Raw genomic sequence first — 25564 nt, 5'->3', positions numbered from 1 at the left:
TCAAATACAAATTAGCGTAAGTAAGAAAAGACCAATCTCCGTTAGATGAACTGCTCATCACATCGAAAACAACGTATTGAGAAAAACAAGTGTACGGTTTCCTTACCTTCCGAGAAAGAATCATTTATATCTGTGAAACAAATTGAAAAAAGCACTTCTAAGAAAAGAAATAATGGTATGGCTACGAACTAATGCTGAATGGGAGAGTTCAAGAAACTTCGAAAGCAATGTCAACGTCACATTGAACCAACAGATGTAATGGTAAAGTCCTATTTAAACGATTTCAACATTTGAATCAGCTTGCTTACATAACCAAATGTTGCCGGGTGCCTTTGAACAGGTCGTTCAACACCGTTGAAAGGTTACAAAATGTTGACATCGTGTTCAATCAAATTTAAACTGATTTCAGTAAACTTTTATTCAACATCGATTCCACATTTTTTTTTTTTTTGTTATGGAAAATGTTGAACCCGTTCGAACAGTTCGTTCAACATTTGTAGACAACAAGCGTGTTCACATTAGGTCCTAAATCTGAACGGCAGAGTCTGGTTTCTTGATCTTAGATCCCGCAATCAAAGTGCTGGCTCCTTTGTTGGTGCGATTTGACCGACATCCACACAACTTTGTTTTTGCTTGCAACATTTGAACAACATCCGTTCAATGAACTTTTGTGGAACGAATATTGGGCAAATGTTGCCGGAAACCGTTTAAAGGAGAACTGAATGTTAAATAACATATTTTTAAAACAAACCTTTACACATATTGGAACAGCACTTTTAAGTTTTTTTTTTAAGATTTAGGCTAGTGATATGAGGAAAATCAATGTTGAAACCTAGCACTGCGGCCCGGGTTGCTCGAAGCACGGTTAGAGTTAACCAGCGTTAAATACCGTGGAAACCTATAGGTTTTGATACTTCTTAACCCGGCAACGGGTAGCGCTGACCAGGCTTCGAGCAAACGAAGCAAATATTGTGGGCGCTATTCGCCCGTCAGCAAAATGCGATGTGTTACAATGACCAAAAAATCAATTCTTCTTTTTCTCTGGATTTCAAACTTAAGCTATGTTAACTTAACACAAAGTGACCCAAGTTTTAAGCCTTGTTTTAAAAAAAGAAACCGGTTTTTTGCTAACCTTAATATCTTGAGAGAGCTGGATCGATGAGTAAATGACGTCAAAGACACAGCAGCTTGAGAATGCAACGCGTGTGTACGCGGCTGAATTAATTTTCAGTACGAGCACTCCGCGCTTTCAGACTTTTGAACTCACGTCTTGCGTATATAACAAGCTGCATTCACATGCTGAAATTTTAAGCTAGTGACTAAATGACATCACTTTCACTAGATCCAACCCTTTGAGGTCTCATCGGTCAGTTTTGAACGCGAGTAATGGCGGATAGCGAAATCCAAAACTTACAACCAAAGTAAACAGCCTTTGGATAAAAGTCAAAGCTCAAAGTTTTGCCAGTTAGGTGTTAGGCAAAAACACTTTCAAAAGGCGAAGAACAAAGGATAAAGGATTCTTTGGTCATAGTACTACTTTAAGATCCTTACTAAGGAATGCTTCATGTTCCCACAAATTAAACTGATCAAAGAATAAAAACAGTAATCCTACCTGCGGTTGGCAGAATGGAGCCATGAATCTTTAACTGCGCCTGCGCAGTTACCGTCCCTCCGGGTCCCTCAACCACACACTCAAATAGCCCGGCATCCCATACTTTCGCTTTTCGAATCCTGACCCTCGATCCCCAACGATTTGCGATAATCTTGTAAGTGCGATGCGAATCGCCGATTAAATGGCCGTCTTTATACCACGTGATGTTCGCCTTGATGCGCTTCGGGCTTAATCTGCATTTGATGATGACTGGCTTGTTTTCAAACATGGTAATATCGTTCATATGGACTTTGAACCTCGGTCCGGAACCTGAAAACATAAAATAGTGATTTGCGCGAAACTCATAAAATCACCCTGCTGGTCTAGTGACTATTTTAGCTACCTTAGATGCATGAACTAGGGCAGCATTGTAAGATTAAATTATCCTCATACAAAAGGATCTTTCCTGAGCAATTGTCCAAACATTCATGAAATTTATTGACATAACGACAGACCCTTACGCCTTACACGTACCAAATACTCTAAAGGGTTAATGTGATATCATGACCGATAGTGAGTGCCATATTTTTCTCGGCCCAAAGGACACCTTTGTGAGATATCTTCAACTTAAAACAAATCACAAATCAGTGGGAAAAAAAACCAACAAGAAAAGAATTAACGAATGAACCTTTAAAAAAAAAAAAAAAATATATATATATATATATATATCACAATTTCAAGTAGGGGGAGTATAGGCGAGGTAAATTTCCCTTTCGTAAACGGTCGTTGCCATTTGAAACGGTCGTTGCCATTTAAAACGGTCGATGCCATTTATAACGGTCAAATATACACTTCACTTCAAAGAAAATTAAAAGAAACAAACTAAGAAAAAATATTAACAAAAATTAAGACAAAAAAGGAAAAAAAAACATTTATAAAAGAACAACTGGAGGTAAAAAGAGAGTCCGAAAATTTCAATATTCGAACTCGGGTTCTTAGCCCTCACCCTAAACAGAACCCTAACCCGAACCCTAACTCATATGACCAGCGAGACACAACTCCCAGTAACCGCAACCTTTTGAGTTCTTAGACCTAATGAGTGTAATTCAGAGCTAAAAAATGGCATCGACCGTTTCAAATGGCAACGACCGTTCTGAGAAACGGCAACGACCGTTTACGAAAGGGAAATAAGCATAGGCGAGATCTATCCCATACCCAACCTCCCTATGCCGCCAACAACCGAACTATCTTTCCGCATCCCTGAGTAGCCAGATCAACGCCGATGTTAATAAGCGTCACGAACTGATCCCCTGCTCAAACCCTATCAACTTTAACATAACTCCTGGATGCAAATACAGACAGCTAACATTACAAAGTGAACAAATTTCTAGTTTCTAAAGAAAATGTGGTGCTGCGTCGGTGGGAGAGTGAAACAGGGAAATTTGGTTTATCAAACGTGTTGAACAAGGTCGAATTACCACTGTGAACGATATGGGAAGCTAACGCTCGAAACAGCAGCTTCCCAAATCGTTCACGGTGGTAAATCGACCTTTATCAACACACTTGATAAAACCAAATTTTCCGGTAATATTACAAAGTGTCTCCTGAGCCCTGCTAGTAAAGATAAGCAGTTGGTTGTGATAAGGTCAACTCACCCTTATTGACCACTCGTATGCATTTTTTGTAACCTGGGTCTCCAACAGTCGGCATACTAGAGCAATTGGGAAGCAGATGCGATACCATTGTTAAGCGGCTTGCATGTTCAAACTCTTTTTTACACATACTGTTCTTCAGGATTAAACAGTCGTCTCGACAAAACTTCTTCGGCGTTGGCTCGGAATACGAGGGATCGCACGGCGGGAAGGCGAAGTTACAAAGAGTTGGAAGAACGAAGGCTTTGCATCTCACAGATACATAAGATTTGAGCATCTCGTAGTTTAGGGCCACTCGATTGCCCGTCTGATCCTGCGATCGAATTGATGGATCGACGAAAACCCGCTGACCTTTTAAGTGAGGCTCGCACAACGAGCCACCAGAGTAAGCTTCGCATACCGGAGAACTGGAAAAAATACAAAAGTTATGTCAAGTAAACGATGATGGCTTCATGTAACAACGCTATCAGAGGGTTTAAGCCGGGGAGCTTTCCTTTTGTCAGAACTCGCCGGCTAGACCTGCCAGTTTTCAAAAAAAAAAAAAAAAAAAAAAAAAAAAAAAAAAAAAAAAACGCAGCACTTTGAAGGAACACTCGAATGATAATCCCATACACTCTTCCAGAGGAGTATACATACACGGTATATAAGTACACGGATAAAAGTCAAAGCTCAAAATTTTGCCAGTCAGGTGTCAAGCAAACACACTTTCAAAATCTGAAGAAAAAAAAGGAGTGATTTTTTTGGCCCGGCCGGACTTGAACTCACGGCTTCGCGCATGGCAGCCCAAGCAAAGTATCAATTTGTACAAAAAAACTAATTCAAAATATGAAACATGACAACCGAAAACCGGAGGAAAAAATTCAAAGCTTTAAAGAAAATTAGTGAACAGTGTTGGCTGTTGGTCGTTCCTCGGAGTCTACTTCCCTTTTTTTTTAAACACTAAATTCGTTCCATCTGTTTAGTAAGTTTATTCTGGTTCAGAGGAAATAAGATACTTTAATTCAGCTAAGGTTAAGTATGTCAGTCCCAGATGTTAAGAAGATATAATGAAAAGAACAAGATGTGCACGTTGGCGGCGAGACAAAAGGAAAATGTATTTCAGTGGCCGAATGCTCTGAGTAAATTACAGGAAAATAGCGTTTTAACACTGGTCAGCTAAGTGACGACATCATACCGTGCATACTCGGTGGAATTTTTAATTGTTAAACCCTTGAAAGAAATACGCAATGAGCAGCTTGTTTGCAAGAAGATTAGTTCCATCAAATTCGAAGAATTCAGACAAGTGAAATCGCATAACTCAGGGACTCGAATTTCAAGAAAGCTGCCTGGAAATCTCTTTGCCGCAAGCCCGTACAAGGATTTACCGGCAAACGCAAACACTTTAATAAGGAATATAAGATAATCCCTTATCGAAAAAAACAATTGTTTCACATTATTAAGCCCTTCAAAGGACGCGCTTCAAGATAACAAACTGTTTCAATTTCGAACCCGGCGCCTGCAGTAAATAGCGACCTTACGATCTAGGACGGCAAAGTCAGCGAGAACCGCATCAAAAAATAGACTTATATGAGTAAAACAATGGCTCTGTACGTGGGCTTCGAAGTTTCTTTACATTTCTTTCCTGTTCTCTGCCAATCTGCAGGTGAAATTACAGAATATCAACTTCTACAGAAGATGGAGTACACAACAGCGAATGCTTTATTTTCTTTGTCAGTTTCAACACTGCTCCTCCCAATTCGGTTTCTGGATAGTCTGTGAAAGTTGAACAAACTGGAATTATCACAAAAACTGGCTATATTATACATGACGTCATTTGCGGACGTCATGGTCTTTGATCGTGAGGTCCCTGATTAACTTCTGGGCCGAGTTGTTCGAAACCCGATCAGTGCTAATCTGGGTTAACTACCATGGCAACGGATAGTTAACCCAGGATTACCGGCGCTAATCGGGTTTTAAACAAGTCGGCTCCGCTCTTTGAACTTATGATCTAGAAATCCTTAATGCGATTGAAAAAGAATGCCCACAAGTTTCATCACAACAGTGGTTTCTGGCAGAAAACATCCATAAACTCAAAAGGTGACAGATGAGCTGAAAGGTTTAAGCAAACAACCAGCTTATATTTTCCTGTTTTGAAAGACTGCGGTTTTCACAAAGCGTAAGATGCTTTAAGTCGAGGACAAACATACACCAACGGCTCTTGGAACGTTCTGGAATTCAACAAATTGGAGAATCCTCTTATGTTATTTGTGGGTGCTAAAAATGAACTCTCACAAAAATAACGTTTACGTGACAGTATTTTGTGGCGTTAAAACAACACGGATGTGTCTATTTTAACCCAAGACACAAAGAAAACAATTCGATCAAGCAATTCGCCCAAACTGAATCCCTGACACGGCGTTAAGAGTGTGCGCTAATGATAACATTCGTTTTACTAAATTCGTGGATTTGTTCAAAATAGTCAATTAGACTTTCCCTCTTTGTAAAGAAAAGTACATGTTAACACAAGCCTCGAACGCTACTGACAAACTATTCATCACAGAAACACGCAACTTAAGTTGCCAAGAATAATTGACGAAGTTCATTTGCGCAAGGGCTGTTTTGCCAAAACTCCAAATTGCGATTCAGACCAATTCAAAACACTGCAAAAATATTTTTGTCGCTATTAATCCCAGGATGTAAATTATAAGGTACGAAGAAAATACTAAATAGCGGCACACGTTATAAAATGCTACTACACTTTTCAATGTAAAAGATCGCATAGTTATCAGCAAAAAAAAAATGATAACGTTTACCTCAGTTTTCATTAGATGGTTAAAATCCTATCACGTGACTATTCAAATGAAAGCTGTAAGGAAGTTCATGCTGTCAGTTTTGTGGTACAAAGTGATTCCAACTACCGAGTCTGGGGATGAAATCGCACAGTCCGGATCTTTCAAAGAGAAGAGTTAATGAGCAGCACTTTTCCGTGGTGTCGTTTAATACGCTGTATTAAGGTATTATTAACTTTCTAGGCTCACTGAAATCCAAAAGTTTCTCACGGAAGCAATATGACACCGCTTTCTAACAAGCTGTTTCCAATCACGATTTCCCCGTATTGGTTTTCTTGTTTACGGAAATTGTTGGGGAAGGTTTTACCGCCTTAATTTGAAAATTATGTCACCTTTCATCTTCACCAAGATGTCAGTTAATATATCTCTTAAAACAAAATCAAAGGTGGCGACAGACAACATTCTTTGCAGTTTGGAGATAAAAATGAGAGAAAAATCTGTGTGGCCTTCCGTATTCATCTTTCTCCAGATAACAAAGTGCCATATGGAATGAGTTACGATTTTCATCAAAACCACTTGAAATTTCTTTGTGTTTATTTAAAAGAACTTCAATTTATAAGAACTCCTTCAATTTCTACTTAAAAAACAGATTTTTGGCACGATATGATAAACAACTGGATGTTGTTTTCATGGAACAGATTTTAATGTTACTATGACTACAGCAATATGTGCATACGATGCACTGAATCATTCTGTAAAAGGTCTTTGAGTTTGCGGACGAAATCTACTGCAGTATGAGGCAGTTAGTTTTTCCGTACAAAGCCGGTGATTCTAATTGTTGAGTTTGTGAATGAACTTTGAAGTGTGGCAGGATTCAAATGAAAGCTACCAAAAGGTTCTCACTTCTGGGTCTGTAGGTGAAAGGATGAAGTGTGACCACCATTCAAAATGAAAGCGACTTAGAAATTTCGTCCTTTGCGGCGCTGCAAATTGCGGTCGCTGCCATTTGGACGACGCTTAGAACAGTTTAATCTTCTACCCTGGGTATTGTTATTAATGATAATGGTAATAAGGTATGGAGAATCGCTCTGGACTGCGACAAGCCCAAGACCAAGCGAAGATCCAGGTGAAGATGAGAGCTATGAGGATCAAACCCGACTTATTCGATTGGGTGGGGTGTGGTGGTTTGCCAAACTCTTCCCTTTTGCGGCCTCGAGTAGAGTGATGGGGTGGAGCACATGTAACCTCCTTCATAGTCTCATTTGCATATATCCCAGGGTATTAATTACCAAAGCAAATCAAGTTTGCATAGTTTTCACTGTTAAGTTTGTCGTTTGCAAATAAGGAAAAAAAATACTTAATCTAGGACTAGATTAGCGGCGTATGTCACTTAGAATTTTGAAGAAAAAAAAAAAAACAGAAAACAAATCCTATGAAAGTTGGGTAAACGATATCGAACCCGCTTCAATGATTGAAGAGCAAACACACTAAACAAACATCACAATTTTTAAGTATTAAAGAGGCAGTGTCACGCTATTTCAGTCAAACTTCAAAACACTAAAAGACGTCCTTGCATCAATGAAAACCGAAAAGTAATGCTGTAGTTTTGTTGCCAATGACCATTGCAGTGTACTGAAGCTATTCATTGTTTTTTGCAGCCAATGATGCCATGGACAGGATGTAAAGGGATTGAAACTTGAAAAATTTGGAGACAGTGTCTTCAGAAAGACACCACCAAAAAATTAAATACGAATAGCTCTTTGTGCCATAAATATATTCCTATCTTGTTGGTGGGTTGTTAGAAATGTTGTACGAGCGAGCTTAAGTACTAATTAAGATTTTTACCCATTTTTAAACTATAAAACAGAATATTCGGCAGGACAGTGCCCCTTTAAATGAAGCTAACCCTCACAATTCACCGAAAGCTAACAGAATAATAAGGCTTGGCACGGTCACTAAGAACAGCATCGAACCTCAAAAATGGTAACGACCGCTTACGAAATGGAAATGTGCTACGGCACTTTATAATGCTGTGAAAAGCGTTTCAAACTTTCGAGTCTGTGGGTGAAATCTCTAAATGAGACCACGCTAACTACAAAACCTGGGAAGTGCTTTGCTCTGGTTCAAAAATAGTGTCTGTTCCCGAGAAGAATACATAACTACAAATACCACCGCACCGTTCGAGGATTTGCAAAAACACAGGCAGAATAAACCTGTACAATCCACTTGCATGAAGTGAAACACAAAATAAATTATGTTGTTGAGAAAAAGTTGTTATTTTTATGGGAGACTTAATTGAAATATCCTCAAATGATTTTACAACGTTTGCGAGCCTGTGGGCCTGGGCAAGGCGCTAGTGCAATTTGGAATAAATAAGCACGACCAAAATTGTGCTTATTTATTCCAAATTGCACGAGAAAAATCGTGTGTTTACTTATTAATAATAAACTATGACTACGGTCAGACTAATAAATTAAAACAACACAACGTATTTGGGACTATTTCGGATAATAATTAAAGTGGAAAACTGTGGTGAAGTGATACGCCCTTTAATTTCCAAAAGAACATAAACGTGACATCAAAACCGCACGTGATTATATTGGCCGTTTGTGGTCAGTTGATAGAACACAAACGGGTAGTTCAATCGACTTGTAAATTTTACGTCCGGAATCAGTGGAATCCTGATTATAATTATTGTTTCCTTCACAGATAATGTTGGCTGATCCTTTCCAACTTCAAAGTTGGCGCAACTAGGCACAAAGATTAAAATTTTACTTGGCTGTGTTCTTGTCAAACGCAGCGCTGAGTGAATTCAAGAGGGCCACGTTACGGCAGTGCAGTCAAACTAAACGACTTATTTTTTTGCGCAGCTTTACCAATCACTCGCCCCCTTTCGCTATGCAACTTGACGTTAACCCAGAAATTACTTTTAGACAACTCAAATCAAAGCTTAGTGAGAAGAAAAAGTCTGTCGAGCATACAAAATTCAAGTCACAAACAACGGAGATAAACTTTGAAAAACTGTTAAAAATAAGCTGTTTTTAAAAACCCCAATTGTAATCCAATTTAACATATTTTTAATTTTGCCCATTCCTGTCTCCTTTTGTATTTGCCGTTTTATTCAAAGCTTTCTTTTATTTTTACATTTCGCCTGATTTGGTTAGCCTGTGTACAAAAAAGATAAAAGTAAGTCTCCACGATTTGTTTGAGGGGAGAAGGCGGGCGTACACAGGCTAGATTTGGTTGCCAGTCCCTGTAACAAAAAAAAAATCCCGGTACAAAAGGGGCTAGGGCGGTCAGCACTATGTGAAATTTTTCAGGCCAGTTGAAAAACTCTAGCTGTTGAAAAACTCTAAATGCATGTGAAGCTATAGATAAGGATGTAATTTATTTCCAGTTCAAACCTCGTCATTTTCATGACTGACATATCGCATTTTTCAACCGCACGGCTAACTGAAGTGGGGAAGTTGATGAGGTGGCTGTAGTGGTACTTCCGGTTTAACTTCCAGAATGTTAAAGAACCATGAGAATATTTTAAACGCTACAGGACACCTTCTTGCGAAGTTCTGTCACTAAAAATTTGTCATAATAACTCTTTGCCCTGTACTTATATTCGACGTTCGTAAATTCTTCTTGACTAACGTTGCCATGAAAATTTGACGTCGGATTCCCATTACGTGCCGCCTACCAATCGAGATGGAGTTTAAACCGTCACGGATAGTGTTTGCAAAATTGAGAAATATTTCGCAAGCCTAGGCAACATTTTTCCACGTAAACCAAACTAAGACTTGTTTTGTCTTCGTGCTGGGATCTCTCCCACTTCACGTAAACAGTTTCGGCTTTGTTTGATGAAGCAGACGTCCGTACGTGACCTGGCATGTTTTGTGTGCGGAAGTCTTCGCTGAAGTCATGGGCGTTTAGTGGAAACTCTCCGAAGGCAATCCCTTTCTTCTCTTTGCGGTCCCGCTTGCTGCTTCATAAAATAATTAATCACTGAATGATTAGGCACCCGACGGGAAATCTTTAGCTTTTGCCAATTCTGTGGACGTGGATATTTTAGCAAATTGTAATGTACGGGTGCAACTACGGAAATAGTATCTGTCTGGAGATTTTAGCAGACTATATAAAAGAAATAAAACTCGCTGGAGATCGGAAACTTTAAACGCTGAATTCGCTAGCGGATTGTTTCTTCGATCAAACGACCTTTGTAATTCGTAATTCATTCACCCGCCCATTGAGGAGTAAAATTATTTGTTTTTAGACAGAGTAAAATCTTAGAAGTCTTACACTAGAGGAAAAAGGGTTGGGAGTTTTTGAGTAGTCAGTGATGTTGTTCATTTAACGTGTCAACAAATTTTGCTTGTTAAACCGTCGTCATCATGATGAAAAAAGTTCCATAAAATATTTCACATTTTAAAAATCTTAGCTGAACTTAGGCTTTCCGAGCGGATTTTACTGAAAGTCTTCCAGGGTTGGGGCATTATCAAATTCTACACATTCGGATTTCCTTGAAACGTTTGTGAGCTCGCCTTTGACTTGAATTGACCCAGAGAATCTTTATCTTGCTACAATTGAGTACAATAATCGTTTTTAGCTGGGGGTAAAGAGCAAACTACTTTTGGCCTTTAATACTTGGTTAAGCGTCATTAAAAGCGCCCCTAAAGCTAGTTAATCAAGAATATAAACACAAAGTAGTATCCGCTTACGTAAAAATCAACCCGTAAGCCGAAAAACCTGGATAAAAATTCCACGAGATATTAATGGTATCAAACAGACAATGCAATTGACGCATTGCCTGGTAGCTTTTAGTTACAATGGTCAACCGGATTCACTTTCTCGTTCACACCAACTTCTGAATTTAGACACATACTCTCTGGTTTATTTTATTTTTAACTGCTTAGAAGATGACTAGAGACTTAGGGCATAGATCAACGTCTGTTATTGGTCACAAATTTTCAGGTCGTTCATTCACGTATTGAAGAATTCCTACGTTGCAGAACACCTGTCATGTCTGCAATCACGGTTGCGGATTGGAGTCATGCGAAGTGGATATCGGTGAATACAATCCGAGACGAATTTACGCCTAAACGCTTAAGTTTCTAATTTTGGTCGGAAAATTATTCTTTCGAAGCCAACGAATTTACATTTTTTTTTAAAAACTACAATTGAACATGAAATTTGGACTTGGAAAATCTGGACACTGAACAAATTTTTCCGTTTTCCACTCGTCAGAAACAGTAAGAAGAGAAAATTCCTTAACATAAACGAGAAAACACTTTTTTGCTTCTAAATTGTGTCTGAAGATGTCCAAAAAAAAAATAAACGACACATTTGAGGCTTTCAAAAAAAAGGGCGATATCACTGTGGAGTCAGGATGGCTTGGTGGTTATCAACCGTGTCTTCCACCTCTGCGACTCGGGTTTTAATTCTCGGCCCCGAGATCGTATGTGGGCTGAGTTTCAGTCGATCTCAGTCTGACTCCGAGGGTTTTTCTCCGGGTTCTCCGGTTTTCCTCCCTCAGCAAAATCGACTCCCAGCCTATTCCATCTGGCTGTGGTGCTGTGCTCCGAGGTCATACAAGGGTCGCTTTCAGGGGCCGAGCGCCTAACTAGCAGCACAGTTTCTTCGTTCCCACCTCGTCGAGCCGCGCCCTTAGCAATTCACAGTCTCCGACTGCGAGTAAGGGCGTTTAGCAGGTGGAGTCAGGCATTTCATTTCATTTCACTTGGTTGAATTCGTTCAGATTGCAATGTGACGAAGTATTTGGAATTAGCTACAAAACTGAAGCATGAAAAAATTTCTGCTATCACGAGCTTTTATATGTAAATCTGGATCTTAAAAAATGTAACTGATAAATGAAAGAGATAAGCCTAGAATTACTTCAATTACTACATTGTCCCGAACACTAATAAGCGACTTTCAAATCTGTGCTTTATTATTATTAGTAGAACTTGTTTCTATGTCTAAATGGAAATCGTTTCGTCTTATTACAACATTCGACCGTAGATGAAAAGAAAATGCCACAGCGTTTCTGCAATATGGTCTTAACTGATGAGGACAAACGTTTCTTTATGTGTGGTAAATCAATTGTGCGAATATGGCATTCAAATAAAAATATTCCAAAATAAATTGAAGTTCCATCCTACTTTGGCACTGATGAAACTACAGTTTCGGACAATATGTAAGAAAAGTTTTTTCTTAAGAATAAGATGCACTCCACAAAATGTTTCATTCATTAGCATCAATCAAGAACAAGAGAAACAATTTAATTATATTTGGGACCTCTCACCGATCTCGTTTAAAACAAACAAAGAGATGTTTTGCCAATAAACGTACATGTAAACACAATTTTAACTTTATTTACAGCTCTCCACTGCGATTTTGACACTGGAGTGTTTTCTATAATCAAACATACAAGATTTTTCTTTCGATACAATCAAGATCCTTTGTACCTTAAAAATATTTAAGGTAAAAAGGTTAAATGAGTTACATTAAATTTGTGACATATCGGAAATAATGTTTACCCAAAGAAAACGACTTGAAAACACTTTGAGAACGGCAAAGGCAACAGTAAGTTTTTAAAATAAATGAAGAAGGCGTTTGTTAGCAAATGAACAGTAGAAACATCAAATTTACACAACCATTCCGTTTGTAACTTTTCAGCAAAGTGAGCCAGATTTTCCTCAAGAAAAGGTCAATTTACACGACATTTTCAAAAAAAACCGGAACGCCTACATTTGGAAACAAAATTACAAGCTTTAAAACCCTTATATGCAAGAGATAACGTCAAGTTGAGAAAAGAGAAATCGACTATGCAAAATAGATACTTGAAAATGTACAAAGAGATATGCTTCAATTTCATTCCGATAGAAATCACTCTGATAGAAAACAGGTTGGGGGTAAACGAAGAGATGTTTTTGTATTGTATGAAACCCTTTGATCACCGGAAATAAAGTAGAGACAATCGACTTTTGTGTCGGATATTAAATATTCTCTCTGGTTTTACGAAGTCTTCGAATTAAACGAGGATAACAAAAAAGATGGAAAAAGGCGATACGGAATTTGGCCTGTACAATAGAAAGTCACGGTGGTCTAGCTAAATATAGACGAGAAAAACAGATAAACATGACATCGGTCCCTTGACATCTCTCTCGTCGGCCTGGAGTTCGTTTGCGAATTAGAGACAGCGGTTATGGGAGAATGTTGACCTTGTTTGCATGTGATTTTAATTAAAGAAAACGTGTTGGACTAAAACCGTGAAGGCCATTTTCCGTTGCTCTGTTGCAGCGATTTTCCGCCACTACAAACAAAGCACTGCTATGTCTGAAAGATGAGGTACGCCACGAGATAGAAGACTTCGGGGGAAAGAAAGCTAGAATGGGATGTTGAAACGAACAAAGCAGCCGGAACATGTTTATTTCAAATAAACCCTGATTAGATTCGATAGTGAAAGAAATTAATCTACATGTATTGCCCCTCACTGAGTTCGGTCATCTTCCACGCCAGCTTGTCTGACATGGTCTTAGATTACCCTGCCAAATTCCCTGATGCAAGCAAGGCGACTGTCTGAATAAAACTGGATAATTTCTTGTAGACAAGAGGACTCTTGAAACTCAGATCTTTACAGCAAAATAACCTTAAACTCACCTCTTAAGTCCTTTATTCCTATGTGTATATTTCTTCCCCGAATATCTTCTTGCGGCGGCTGTCAAAAATCAAAATGAAAATGTGAGAGAATTGCTTTTGAACATCACAGATCTACAGGCGCGGACACAAAGACAGATTTTCACGTTCAAAGCAGATTTCGAAGCAAAATAAAACACTTGGGGCAAAGCTAAGTCAAGTCTTGCAAGTCAAAATTTCGCAAAAATACAACCAGCATATTCGGGGTGTGAATTAATCCCGCAAATTTTAAATAATTCCTTTACAAAGTAAGCTACAACGTTGAGTGGGTTCAAAGGCAAACTTGTAGATAGCTGCTATTTGCCGGCGGTTTAGCGCGCCCAGAATTGCATTCACAAGCATTGAAATCCTTGCCAAACAATGCTTAGGTTAACATATTCAGGAATTTTCATCAACTCGCTTTTCTCGCTCATGTTTTGTTACCCTAAACCACCACGCTTGTTGAAAGTAAACACATTGAAATAGACAACTTGAACATATCGAATCAAAGGCCATCGTTTCGCTTACCTGGAGCATAATTGAGTAGTGATACAAGAATCCCACACAACAAGACGTCTGTAAACTTCATGGATTCCCCGAGTCGAGCCTGGGAGAGAACAGAAGCTCTGTTATTTCAAGATCCGCCACAAACGACAGAGATCTCTCTCCATTTCTCGCTCTGTCGCTTGTGTGATTGTTCGCAGAGAAGTGCATTTGGCACGGCCGTGGCGTGACGTCATCAAGAATGCCCCAGCCTTTTCAGAGAACCTCTCACAGCTCTACTCGAAATTTTAATTGTTTCATTACAAAGGTCAACAAATAATTAAATTGGATCGAATTTCATGGATTGTGCAGTTGGAATGTGGGAAATGCAAATCCATTTAGCATGAATTTGTCCTTTTGGTTAGCAAATTGTTCGTCGTTGTCCGAGAAACTCCGCAATGTCCAGAAATGTTTGGAAAGTCATCTCGATTGACATCCAAGGTCTGTCCGCAGGAAAGTTTGAGTGAAGTCGGTGTCTTATAAAAACACGACGGTCCCTAGGCGACTATCTCATTATACCGATGAAGACATAGAGATAAAAAGAACCGCTTAGCGATGAGGAGATGCCCGAAATGTAAATAATAATAAAACTTACTTTACGAGTACTCAAAATGAATGAAAATCCTCTGAAAATTCCTTCTCAAGGCACTTGTGCGCCTGCTGACTTCAAAACCGTGGAAGAAATACCACGCAATAACTTGATCGGTGATATCCTGACAGTTTTGACTGCGTCAGAAAGGACAGTTGATCTTGTATCCATCAACACTTTCTTCTAGCATAGTTTTTGTTGTTTTTCACGCATGCAAACAAACACGCAAACTGGAATTGGAAATCACTCCAGTGTCAGTCTCGTACTTCTCATTTATCACTTAATACAACCCGATAAAACTGAAACGCTTAAGTGGTCGGCGGAATATTCATTGCAAAGAGGTATGGTCAAGTCAAAGCCCCTGTCAGACGCAATCCCTGTCATTTTGTCAAGAACAACTTCCAAAGGTTTCAGTCCTCGGTGGCAATTTAGAAAACATTAAAATGTCGCAAATACCAGATTCCGCTGTTAGCATAAAATTTTAACTCCCTGGCTTTTCCATTCGATTTTTTCGTTTTTATGATCAGTTTGATGGCTTTCGTCACAAACCCAAAAGAGTTATTTTTACCGGGAAACTGAGTTTTCCATGTAAAACATATGCACAATCCCATATTTTTCTTGTTATATGAATTAACCCACAAGCGTGGCCTTTTGCCAAGAACCCTTTGTGATGTCCCGCTGTATCACAAGAACACATGCTTTAACAAAATGCCCTAGGAGATGTCGCAAGAATGTGTTCGGACGTTATTTTTTAAGAGAGTCTTTCTCGACCACTTTCAGTCCTATCTTAATGAACAACTTTGTAAATAAACAATAAGGTCTTAACCAGTTGTCAACCACCCCACAGATGCCGGATAATAAAGCTGACATCGAGAGTGTTTGATTTGACAGCGCTAAAGAATAAACCACTCAAATACTTGGACGGCACGTCTACTTTTAACACGTTCAGTGACCGACTTGGAGTGGAATCGAGGTATATATAATAGATTTGGTGAACTGTTAGAAATTAGTCCTGAATTGAGGTACCCACATGGAAAACCTTCTCATTTCTAGTGAAATCACCATAACACAGGGCTTTTCAGTTTTTTGGTATATATCAAAGATTGTTCTTAGAAAGATTTAACATTCCGTTTACGCGAAACAGCAGGTTGTTACTTAAGATAAAAGCATGAAATTTTTCTTTCTTAATAACACTTCCATTGCCAAGGTCGAAAACGTTCATTCTCCTAACCAGAACCATAGATTTCTTTGTTGGGTAGTCATGAGAATTTGGTGTTATATCAAGATCACACCTCAGTTAAGCTGATGATTATCCTTATTCTCAATACCTGTCTAACTGACATTTCATGGAAATTGTAAGTAGAATTTACATGCTGATCACTACTGAACGTCAAAGGATTTAAAAGGTGCCTCTTGATAACAGACAAGTAATCAGTAACAATCAAATAAGTTTCTTTGACTTTTGGCAAACGCAAATTTCCGTGCATGACGCTTGCCATAAGCGCGATGCTGAACTCTCTCATTTACGTGAAACCGAAAACGCCAAAAGACAGGCTACAACAGCTGTTGTTTGTCGTAACAGTATCAAAAATTCCCTTATTTTAAATTACCTCTCTTTTTTGAAAAGTCGGCCGATACCTCGAGGCCAAACCTAAGCGAAAATCAGTCAGGTTTCTTTGATTTGGAACAAAAGGCAAATTTCAGCCTCAGGTTTGCCATAAAAGCGAGGCTAAATTTCTATTTTAATTCTATTTTGGTTATAATGGGCTGTATGCATGATAGTCTGTTTCTGTATCACAAGCCTACTGCTTGCTGTTCGCGAACAGCCTCGCCCAGTTTGAAATGAAAATTAGAGAGCCGCGATATGTAGCAAACAATTTACTTTGCGCAATGAAAATTCCGTGACTACTCTCCATCATGTTCCATGATTTTCCTTCCAATAACAATTTCACCATGCACAATTACGGTCAACTGCGAGCAAACTTTAACGAGAACAGCACAAGTAAATTCGGTCGGAAACTATGCTATGGTACTCGAATCTCTTATCGATCTCACGATCAGGCTGATAAGGAGACCACAAAACCGCTTGCAGTGGTTTCTCTAATCTGGAAGGTTCCTTCAGCCTATTTTTAGTAATTGTAAGCCTTTTCACCAAAGGGGTATGGTTTTGATTTGGCGATTACGTGTTCTCAATCATCATCGAAACTTTGATTCCGGTGTAGTTTATTGACAAATAGGAAGCTTCGGGAAAATGAACTGAACATTCTTTGGAAGGTTTCCATTACTTTTCTCTTCGACAGTTAGTGTCTTTAAATTTTTTATTTGCGATTTTCCAAGAGAAAGAACATCCCAGCTTGTGAAACAGCTTAGATGTTCTAAAGAGCTTAAGAGGCTTAATTAAGCCGATCGAAACTTGAAACGTTCATTCTCCTAACTAGTAACATATATAGATTTTTGTTGGATAGTAGGTGAGTTAACTTTAGTAATCTGGCTGTCCATAAAATACATTTTCGTATGGATACGTCGCGATATGATGTTTTTATGGAAACTTTTTCCTCTAACAGTTGAATCGGCCGATAAAACTGTCTCAAATAACGTGACGTCACAAGCTCTCGCATCCTTTGGGTTGTCTGCCTGTGAGGAACATTATCGAACTCGGGGATATTCCGGGGATACAGGTTCGACTCTCATACAGGAGCACTCCGATTATTCCCGAGTAGCCATCGGAAAAAATATCTCTTAATTACAACGATCTCACTTTCGCGAAGAAAACCGTCTAATGATCATCAATTCCAATATGCGACTTTGACATAATCTCTCCATCATTTGATATTTATGAGCGGTATTCGCTTCAATCAGTCACCCAACGACTGAAGATGAAATCTTAATGATATTTTGCATAACAGCTATATGGAAGATTCAGTGGTCCACCTGCTCGAGAATAATCATCTTGAGGGACATCTTGAATATTTGTGACGTATACGGTCCCCCTATTGGTCTGAGCAAACTATAACACGTCACAGCTATTCAAAATGGCGGCGCCCGGCAAATTTGAAAACAAAAATATGCAAGCCTTTAAAGTAAACAAAATAAGCGAAAAAAGACGTTCTTTCCAAAAGTAACGCACAAATAAAAGTGAGATAACATTTCGAAATACGTAAAAAATTAACGTAGAGTATCCGTGGATTCTCTTTCGGCTTTGCTTTGCACCCACTCCCGGAACTTAACAGATTTTGAAATTTCTTCACTCTGCACTCGTCCGTTCGGAAAAAATACGAAAAGGGCAAAACATTTTACTTGTACTTTTCAAAATAGGAAGAAACCTGTCATAGAATCATTCATTTCAACACATATCTGTCCAAAGCGTGAGACTTGTAAGGGAAACGATTTTGATTTGCTTAAGGACGGCGCCTACTATTGTTTTTGCGCATACGTTCTGCGCATCTCGAGATACTCGGATTTCTTATGGGTGGTGCTTATTAATACAGGGATATTTTTGCGCGGTTTAAAACTATCGGGAAACAGTAGATCTTAGTAAGTACTCTTGGTATCCAAAGAGAAATTTGGGGGTAACCATGCATTTTTGAGAGATAATTAAGCTTCAATCTGAGAAAGAACACCATACATTGCATTGCTTTGTATTTTAAAGCTTTTTACAAATATTATTCATCAATTATCTTTGAAAAATGCGTGGTTACCCCCAATTTTCTTTTTGGATTTCAATAACACTTGCTAAGATCTACATTTTCTGAATAATCATAAACCGGTGCAAAAATACCTTTGAAGTAGTAGGCACCGTGCTTAAGAATACGCAACTCATTTCTATTTGAATGGTTGTGCACTAAGACCGTCGCTGGAAACTGAGGCGTGCAGCAACTCGGAAATGGGCTATTGAGGGCTGAGCGCAAATAACCAAGTGGATAGGGGATCAAATTTTCAAGTGCATCTTTTGTCAAGTACATTTTGATCCAAGACCTTTGTCTGCTTCTTCAAGTGCATTTTTGTTCCTTATGTTGTACTGAGTAGTTGAGGCACAAGTGCATTCGCTCAAATTTTCAAGAATTTCCCACTGTGTAAACCAGTAATACGTCTCATGCGATTATTCGATCTCTTATAACTCATAAAATGAATGATTTAATTGCACAAGGGTGTTAAATGTTTCAAAAGAGAAAGAACAAAAAAAAAAATATCGTCACTCACTGACCGTCTCCGCCAACCGCGGCATTAGATCCTTTAAGTTCGTTTCAAATGTCGAACTTTAAATGTGCCGAATCTAATGCAAATAACAAAAATCTATAGTTTTCGCTCATTTGCGTTAGATTCGGCACATGTAAAGTTCGACATTTGAAACGCGCCTTAACGTTTAGTGATGAGCTCGCAAAGAAATAATTCAACTGATCTAGTTTACTGATAAAACAAAGTACGCCACTCCGGCGGCAATAGACTTATCTCAAAGTATAAGTGAAGTGTTTTATGAACCTTACTTAACTTTTATGACAACTGAAATTTTCCATGAAGCTTTCGAAAGAGACCGAATTGTCATCTGCTGCCTAATTTGCTGTAGCTGGTGGGTAATACTCGGCGAATACAAGTTAAAAAGAATTTCTTACTCAAAACATTTCCAAAGAGGCGGCAGATCGGCACTTTCCGGTAAGAGGATGTTTGGGCTCTAGCTTTGCATGCAGTTCTTTCGGATCAAATGTCGCTGAACCACTTTGGAACGGGGCTAGTCCTCCGAGGTCCCGAATTACTTCCAGCTCCCTCGAGCGCTACAAGGGTTTTGGGGCCATGTTGGAATAAAAGAAAAGACTTAAAAATCGTGACTGTAAAACGACCCAAAATGGCCCTCACAAACTATTTGGATCTTTCGATCTATTAGGAACATTGGATCTTTGCACCTACTTCCATAAATGACTCTAGTTTTAAATTTAATATCACTAGTTCAAACTTCTCAACGTTGTCATCATTATAGGTCATTTTCGAAAATACCATGATACTCCTCGTTTGTCCCTCCAAATTTTGGATAAGCATTGTTTCCAGTTTCCCTGGGACTTGCAATGATCTCAAGTAAAAACGAAAACAATGTTTAACCAAAATCTGGAGAAACAAACAAAGAGTTTTATGATATTTTCGAAAGTAGCCCATTGGAATTCTTGTTATCCATACAAACTGCTCTCAAATTGCTTTTACCTCACAGTGCTACAGTTATCATTTTATGAAAGGTGGTTTTCATTTATAAATGCTCCTATTACATTTACAGAACCCAGATCTATTGTGACTTCATTGCAACTCGGCGTAGCCAAGCACTAAGCCATGCTTCGAGCCCTCTGATCAGGGGCACCTAACGTCAATTTTCGGAACTGAAATATCTGTTCGGAAGACGATTTGAGATCTAGAATTTTCAGAACATTTGTTGTAAAATTTCTTGCTTGCCTGCCTGTCCTAGGATTTTCGAACATCTAAAAAATTGTATAATTGCCCATTTTAACGGCGGATTTTTACCCTAAAAAGGTCACTTAGAATTTTCGGGAGCCTTTTGTCTGGCTGAAATTTTTGAAAAGGTAGGTTGTGACCCCTATAATTTTCGGATCACTAGACTTTCAGCTAGGAAATCCGAATAAATGAAAAATTTTTAGGGGATAAAAATATGCCTATATCTAACGTTTAAATACTAAAATACGTTTAACAATGCTATGTATAAGTGGTTTTGAACTATATTCTCGTTGGGTGTCCCTGTCTGATTGGCCAGAAACTAGTGAGTAGAGAAAAGCTGACCTCCAGTCGCCGGGTGAAATCGAAAAGAGAGACGTTTCAAATGAAAGCTATCGATCAGCAGTACTTTACAACAGCCGCTGTTGACGATTTGCAAGGTGGTTCCAACTTTTGAGTTTTTGGACGAAATAGAAAAGTGTAAGGATTCAAATGAAAGCTAATTGGCATTACTTTCGTGTGGCGCTGTCTATTATATTAGGCTGTACAAAGTGAACTTTTTAGTCTGTGCGGGTGACATTTTCAAGTGTGATAACTGAAATAAAAGCTACCGAGCAGTATTTTCCAACAGTTCCTTCCTAAGGTCAGATTTTAACAATTCCTGTTTCCTGATTTTTATTTGATCATTTAATCTTATATCTGCATGCGATTACTTAATCCAGATCATGCAAGGACAACTACGTAAAGCATTGACATTAAACCGCGCAACAACAATAGTTATTCATTACTTTATCCACGACTAACAATCTTCATCCCTCGCAGTATGTTAATTACATTTTCAAAAAACTGTGGCCGCATTATTTGTGGTAAAAATTGACCCTTGCGTTTCCGTTTCTGCCTCGACTGGTACACCACCGTGTCCGCCAAGATCAGACCCTCTACTAACTCTGCCAAGATCAAACCCTGTGCTCCTTACATTTCCAACTACACCAAACTAAGCAACGCCCTTTTCATATTCAGTATTGATAAAGTGATTTGTTTTCTCCCCGCTTCAACATCAGTTGTCTTATACTAAAGCTGCTGCGTTAGTATTTATGTTGTACAAGGTGATTTTAATTTCCAAGTCTGTAAGCAGTAATAATATGGTGCTTCCTGACTTAAATACATCTTTAATATATTCTGCAAGTATCGCTGAGAAACGCTCAGACGACTTTCAGCCTCTGCAGATGAAAACCACAAGCTGATTTATTTGAAGGATTTTTTTGAAGAGCGTAAAAATTCAACCATAACAACCTTTTTTCTCGTCCCTTTGGGATATCGAAAAACATCTTTATCTTCGATGCGTTTGCTGTAAATAGGCTGTAGCTGAATTTGCTGCGTTTTGTTTCGAAAAAACACCCTATAGTCTAAACAATGGCTTTTAGTTTCTCGAATGCTTAGGTGTTCCATTACCGACTGATTTTCAAATCTCGCGCCAAATTCTGAACCAATCGGAGCAAATAGCGCCATAGATTGGTTCGCCCTGCGTATTTTTTCTGCACATAGCGCCGAGTGAAGGGATTTGCCTTACGTCATAGTTGGCTTTGTTGATGAACGCATCTTTTGGGATTGACCAAAGAAACATCTATTTGTTAATGACTCGTGCAGATACTCGAAAAAAACCCGAATAGTTCTGGCTTGAAGCACGAGGAGTCGAGCCAAATTCATTACAAAAACGTAGCTCATTCTCTATATGAAAGTACTCCTTTTCATATTCAGACGACATCGGAAGGTTTTGTCCGACAGTTAATGGGTGCGATGCCAATAGCTGTCCCAGGACTTTAATTTCTGGAGCAAATTCCTCTTTCCATTGCAAAGGATGCTGCGTTTGTTCCAGCTTAGCTGCTGGCCTCAAAGAAGCCTTAAGAACGTCAAATGACCATTTTATAGGATTGGCATCCGGTAATGCAATTAAGTAAGTAATAGTCTATATTGAAAAATCAGACTCAACATACGCGAGTCTTTACCATTGAAATCTTGAATAATAAAAACAATTTAAAATCTACAATCAAGTGTAAAAAAACATAAAACTTGAAATGGACAATCAAACAGCGCGATATATAATCACACAACTTTAATATAAACGAGTGCATTGTTTTGAGTTTTTTTTTTACTAAGAACCCGAGGTTAGGCCAACCACACTGGCAAGGGTAAATACAGATCTAGTTTCTGCGCTGTTTTGCACAAACCAGTCACATCCAGTAGGATTAACTGAATCGTGGGGGAAAAGCCATTTTAATGAAAAGTGTATGGACATTTTGTGACGTTACAAACGCGAGTGATGTTGATTTGCAAAAAAGAACAATGGAACACTACGTGGCGCTTAACAAAAGATTACGTACGCGTGCATATCTGGACAAACCTGGTTAAAATTAAGTGGATTCTTCCACTTAACTTTCATGAAGCGATACGGGTTCGCATTACTGCGAGGAAAGGTCCACCTGGTTTTAGCTTTCTTTATAAATAACCATCTTATTTGTAGCTTGTTCCAAGCTCTCAGTTGGAGGTCCGGACCGAGGAAAAATGTTTTTTTTTTTCTCTCGCTAGCTTTTTTCCCATTTCGGCCATTTTTTTTTTGCTCGTCCCCACTAACTGAGAGCTGGAACAGGCTATCTTATTTGAAATGTTCGGACACTCAAAATTATACGATTGTTTAGCCATCGCCCATGTTGAGGTGACTGATTAGTTAAGTCTCATTTTTGTTATATTTGCAAAAAAAAAAAAAAAAAAGAAGCTTACAACAATAAAGGGAAAAAAGCCAAGGGTTGTTGAAATGCCAAAGACAATTTGCGAAAGGTCGAAGTGCAGCGGCGCCAGATTGTAATTTGTACGTGCAGGATTTCCCTTGCAAGTGCATTGTTAGCGTGTATGTGTTCCGCAGAAGGCAAGGACTTCCTTTTAAACGAACTGCGGCATTCTCCATTTCATTTAATTAACCCATTAAGTGGTTGCAAAATGATAACAGGAAAAGAAGTTCATGTAATTAAATTAACGCTCAACGTTTTTTTTTTAAGATTATTTTTTTCGATATCTTTTGAACAAAACAGTTAACGTTCAATCAACTCAGTACACAGACCCAGGATTTTTCTTCAGTTGAAATGAAAATTAAAAAAAAAACACCAAAACTAACTTGAGGGCATAAAAACGTGTTTCCGGACAGATCAATGGTTATCACCAATTCTTCCATTTACATCGGAAGCTATGGAGTTTAGTTCTCGTTGAGAGAATAGTACCTTGAACACGTATTTTGATTCACCAGCGATCAAAGTGCAAAAACGCGCGCATAAACTCAAAAATAACTCCAAGCGAAGAGTATAAAACTGGAAATTTCTGATGGGTAATTTGCGCGGTTACTGGACAAACACGTTGCGCAGCAGCAGAAATGAGTCTTTTTTGCAATGTGCTCATGCCTTGGATTAGCGGTAATTAGTTTGAATTCTTTTCTGCAGCATTAGATACCGAAAGAAATGTCACGAATTTCCAGTTTATAAAGGCTAGTTTCCTTATCATAGTTACGATCGTTGCGATCGCTCAAAAATATAGTTCAGCAATAGTAGCGAATTATGGTTGCCATATTATTGCTGTGATCGCTGAAAAGTGACGTGGGACCAAGGTCCAACGAAATGCATTAAATTTAACATGGCGGCTGTCAATCGTCGATTTTTGCTTGAGACTTGCATTTTTTCTACATATGAGTGTTTTTCAAAGTAGAAGACGATGGGAAATACAAAAATATATTTTGGATACTTTGCAGTCGGTCACGCGGTACCTCAGTCCTGCTATTTTCCCTGTCGCTATGATCGCTTCGATCACTACGACCGCTGGAGAGTGGTTTCCATATGATCCCTACGATCGCTGAAAGATATTTTTTCCAGCGACCGTAACGATTATATGGAAACCAGCCTTAAGATGTTTAACTAATAAACAGGGTATACATTTTGATACTAGACGATACAACCAATAAGTTCTCAGAAGGAAAGGCGGTAAAAATCACAAAATCTAAGTCGTCATGTTATAAGCGAGCGCTGCAGTACGTGCTTAATTCACTATTTTGGCACCCAAAGACAATTTTCGGAAAATATCTGTTCGGAAGACGATTTGAGATCTAGGATTTTCGAAACATTTGTTGTAAAAATTCTTGCTTGCCTGCCTGTCCTAAGATTTTCGAACATCTAAAAGATGGTATAATTGCCCATTTTTAACGGATTTTTAACCTAAAAAACTCGCCTAGAATTTTCGGGAGCCTTTTTTCTGGCTGAGATTTTCGAAAAGGTTAGTTTCGATCCCTATAATTTTCGGATCACTAGACTCTCAGCTAGGAAATCCGAACAGATGAAAGAGTTTTAGGGGATAAAAATATTCCTATATCTACCGTTTGAATACTAAAATACGTTTAACAATGCTATGTCTAAGTGGTTTTGAACTACATTCTCGTTGGTTGCCTCTGTTGAATTGAACAATGCAAGTTCCACGCCAAAATAGTAACCGTATTCTACTCGATGCGCTTTCGCTGTTTAACACGACAGATGAAACCGCATCGTTTTGAAAACGATTTGAAACCGCTGCCTATTGGCAGCGGTTTCAAATCGACAAGGTTTCGGCAAAGATCTCGATCGGTGTCGTGTAAACAATGCGCTAACAAATGAAACCGCGTTCTTGTAAACGCTGCCTAAGTATTTCATGATTAATCCATCTTGCTTAGGTTGTTTAATATGGGCGAAGTATCCTATAACTGGATTGGTACTGTGACGAACCGATTTGACAAGAAGAGAAAGAATGAAAGATCCTCTGCGGTACGCCTACGTCGTCGTTAAAACCTTAAAAGAGAGCTTACGAAACGACGACGCTACAAAACAATAGGTTTAGTGAGCAAAGACAATGGCTCTGCACGCTCTGTACGTGCGTTTTACATTTTGGTACATTTCTTTGCCGTCATCTCCTAAAAAACGACGTGAAATGACCAAATTCAAGGTTCTGTGGGGGACGTTAGCACAAGACGATGAATTTTCAGTTCTCTCTCTACGCTTCCAACCCACTCATACAAGTTTAATTCCTCGATAGTTACTACGCATTTTTAACGCGAAACGACATGAAATAGTTTCGTAGTGATACTGCGAAATCGTGTTTTTAAATGAAGTCCTCGTAGCCGTCGTCGCCGTCGTTTCGTAAGCTCCTTAAAATTGGTCATTTTGCGTTGTTGTTTTGACGAGTACAGGAGAGAAATGTACGAAATGCGTGCCGCACGTGCAACACGATGAGTCCTCTTTTAACCAATAATATTACTGCTTTT

At 38.8% G+C, this 25564-nt stretch overlaps 1 protein-coding gene across 2 annotated transcripts in view; it reads right to left on the bottom strand.

The window, feature by feature from the left end:
• The window catches only part of LOC138024879 (tyrosine-protein kinase transmembrane receptor Ror-like), a 73758-nt gene that overhangs the window by 14557 nt on the left and 33637 nt on the right, over positions 1-25564 (bottom strand). The window contains exons 1-6 of one of the 2 annotated variants that reach the window (XM_068872072.1): positions 14812-14856; positions 14202-14280; positions 13659-13716; positions 3247-3650; positions 1613-1921; positions 107-130 (exon numbers count right to left, since the gene is read on the bottom strand). In XM_068872072.1, coding sequence (XP_068728173.1) covers positions 107-130; positions 1613-1921; positions 3247-3650; positions 13659-13716; positions 14202-14262 — 856 coding nt within the window. In that variant the 5' untranslated portion in view covers positions 14263-14280; positions 14812-14856. Of the gene's footprint in view, positions 1-106; positions 131-1612; positions 1922-3246; positions 3651-13658; positions 13717-14201; positions 14281-14811; positions 14857-25564 lie in introns of those variants that run through there. The other variant, XM_068872071.1, reaches the window with a different exon arrangement.

The sequence above is a fragment of the Montipora capricornis genome, chromosome 11 (genome assembly GCF_036669925.1).
Source record: "Montipora capricornis isolate CH-2021 chromosome 11, ASM3666992v2, whole genome shotgun sequence".
NCBI classification, from domain to species: domain Eukaryota; kingdom Metazoa; phylum Cnidaria; class Anthozoa; order Scleractinia; family Acroporidae; genus Montipora; species Montipora capricornis.
The sequence above is the reverse complement of the archived record's forward strand: the minus strand, read 5'-3'. Positions and strand labels throughout refer to the sequence as shown.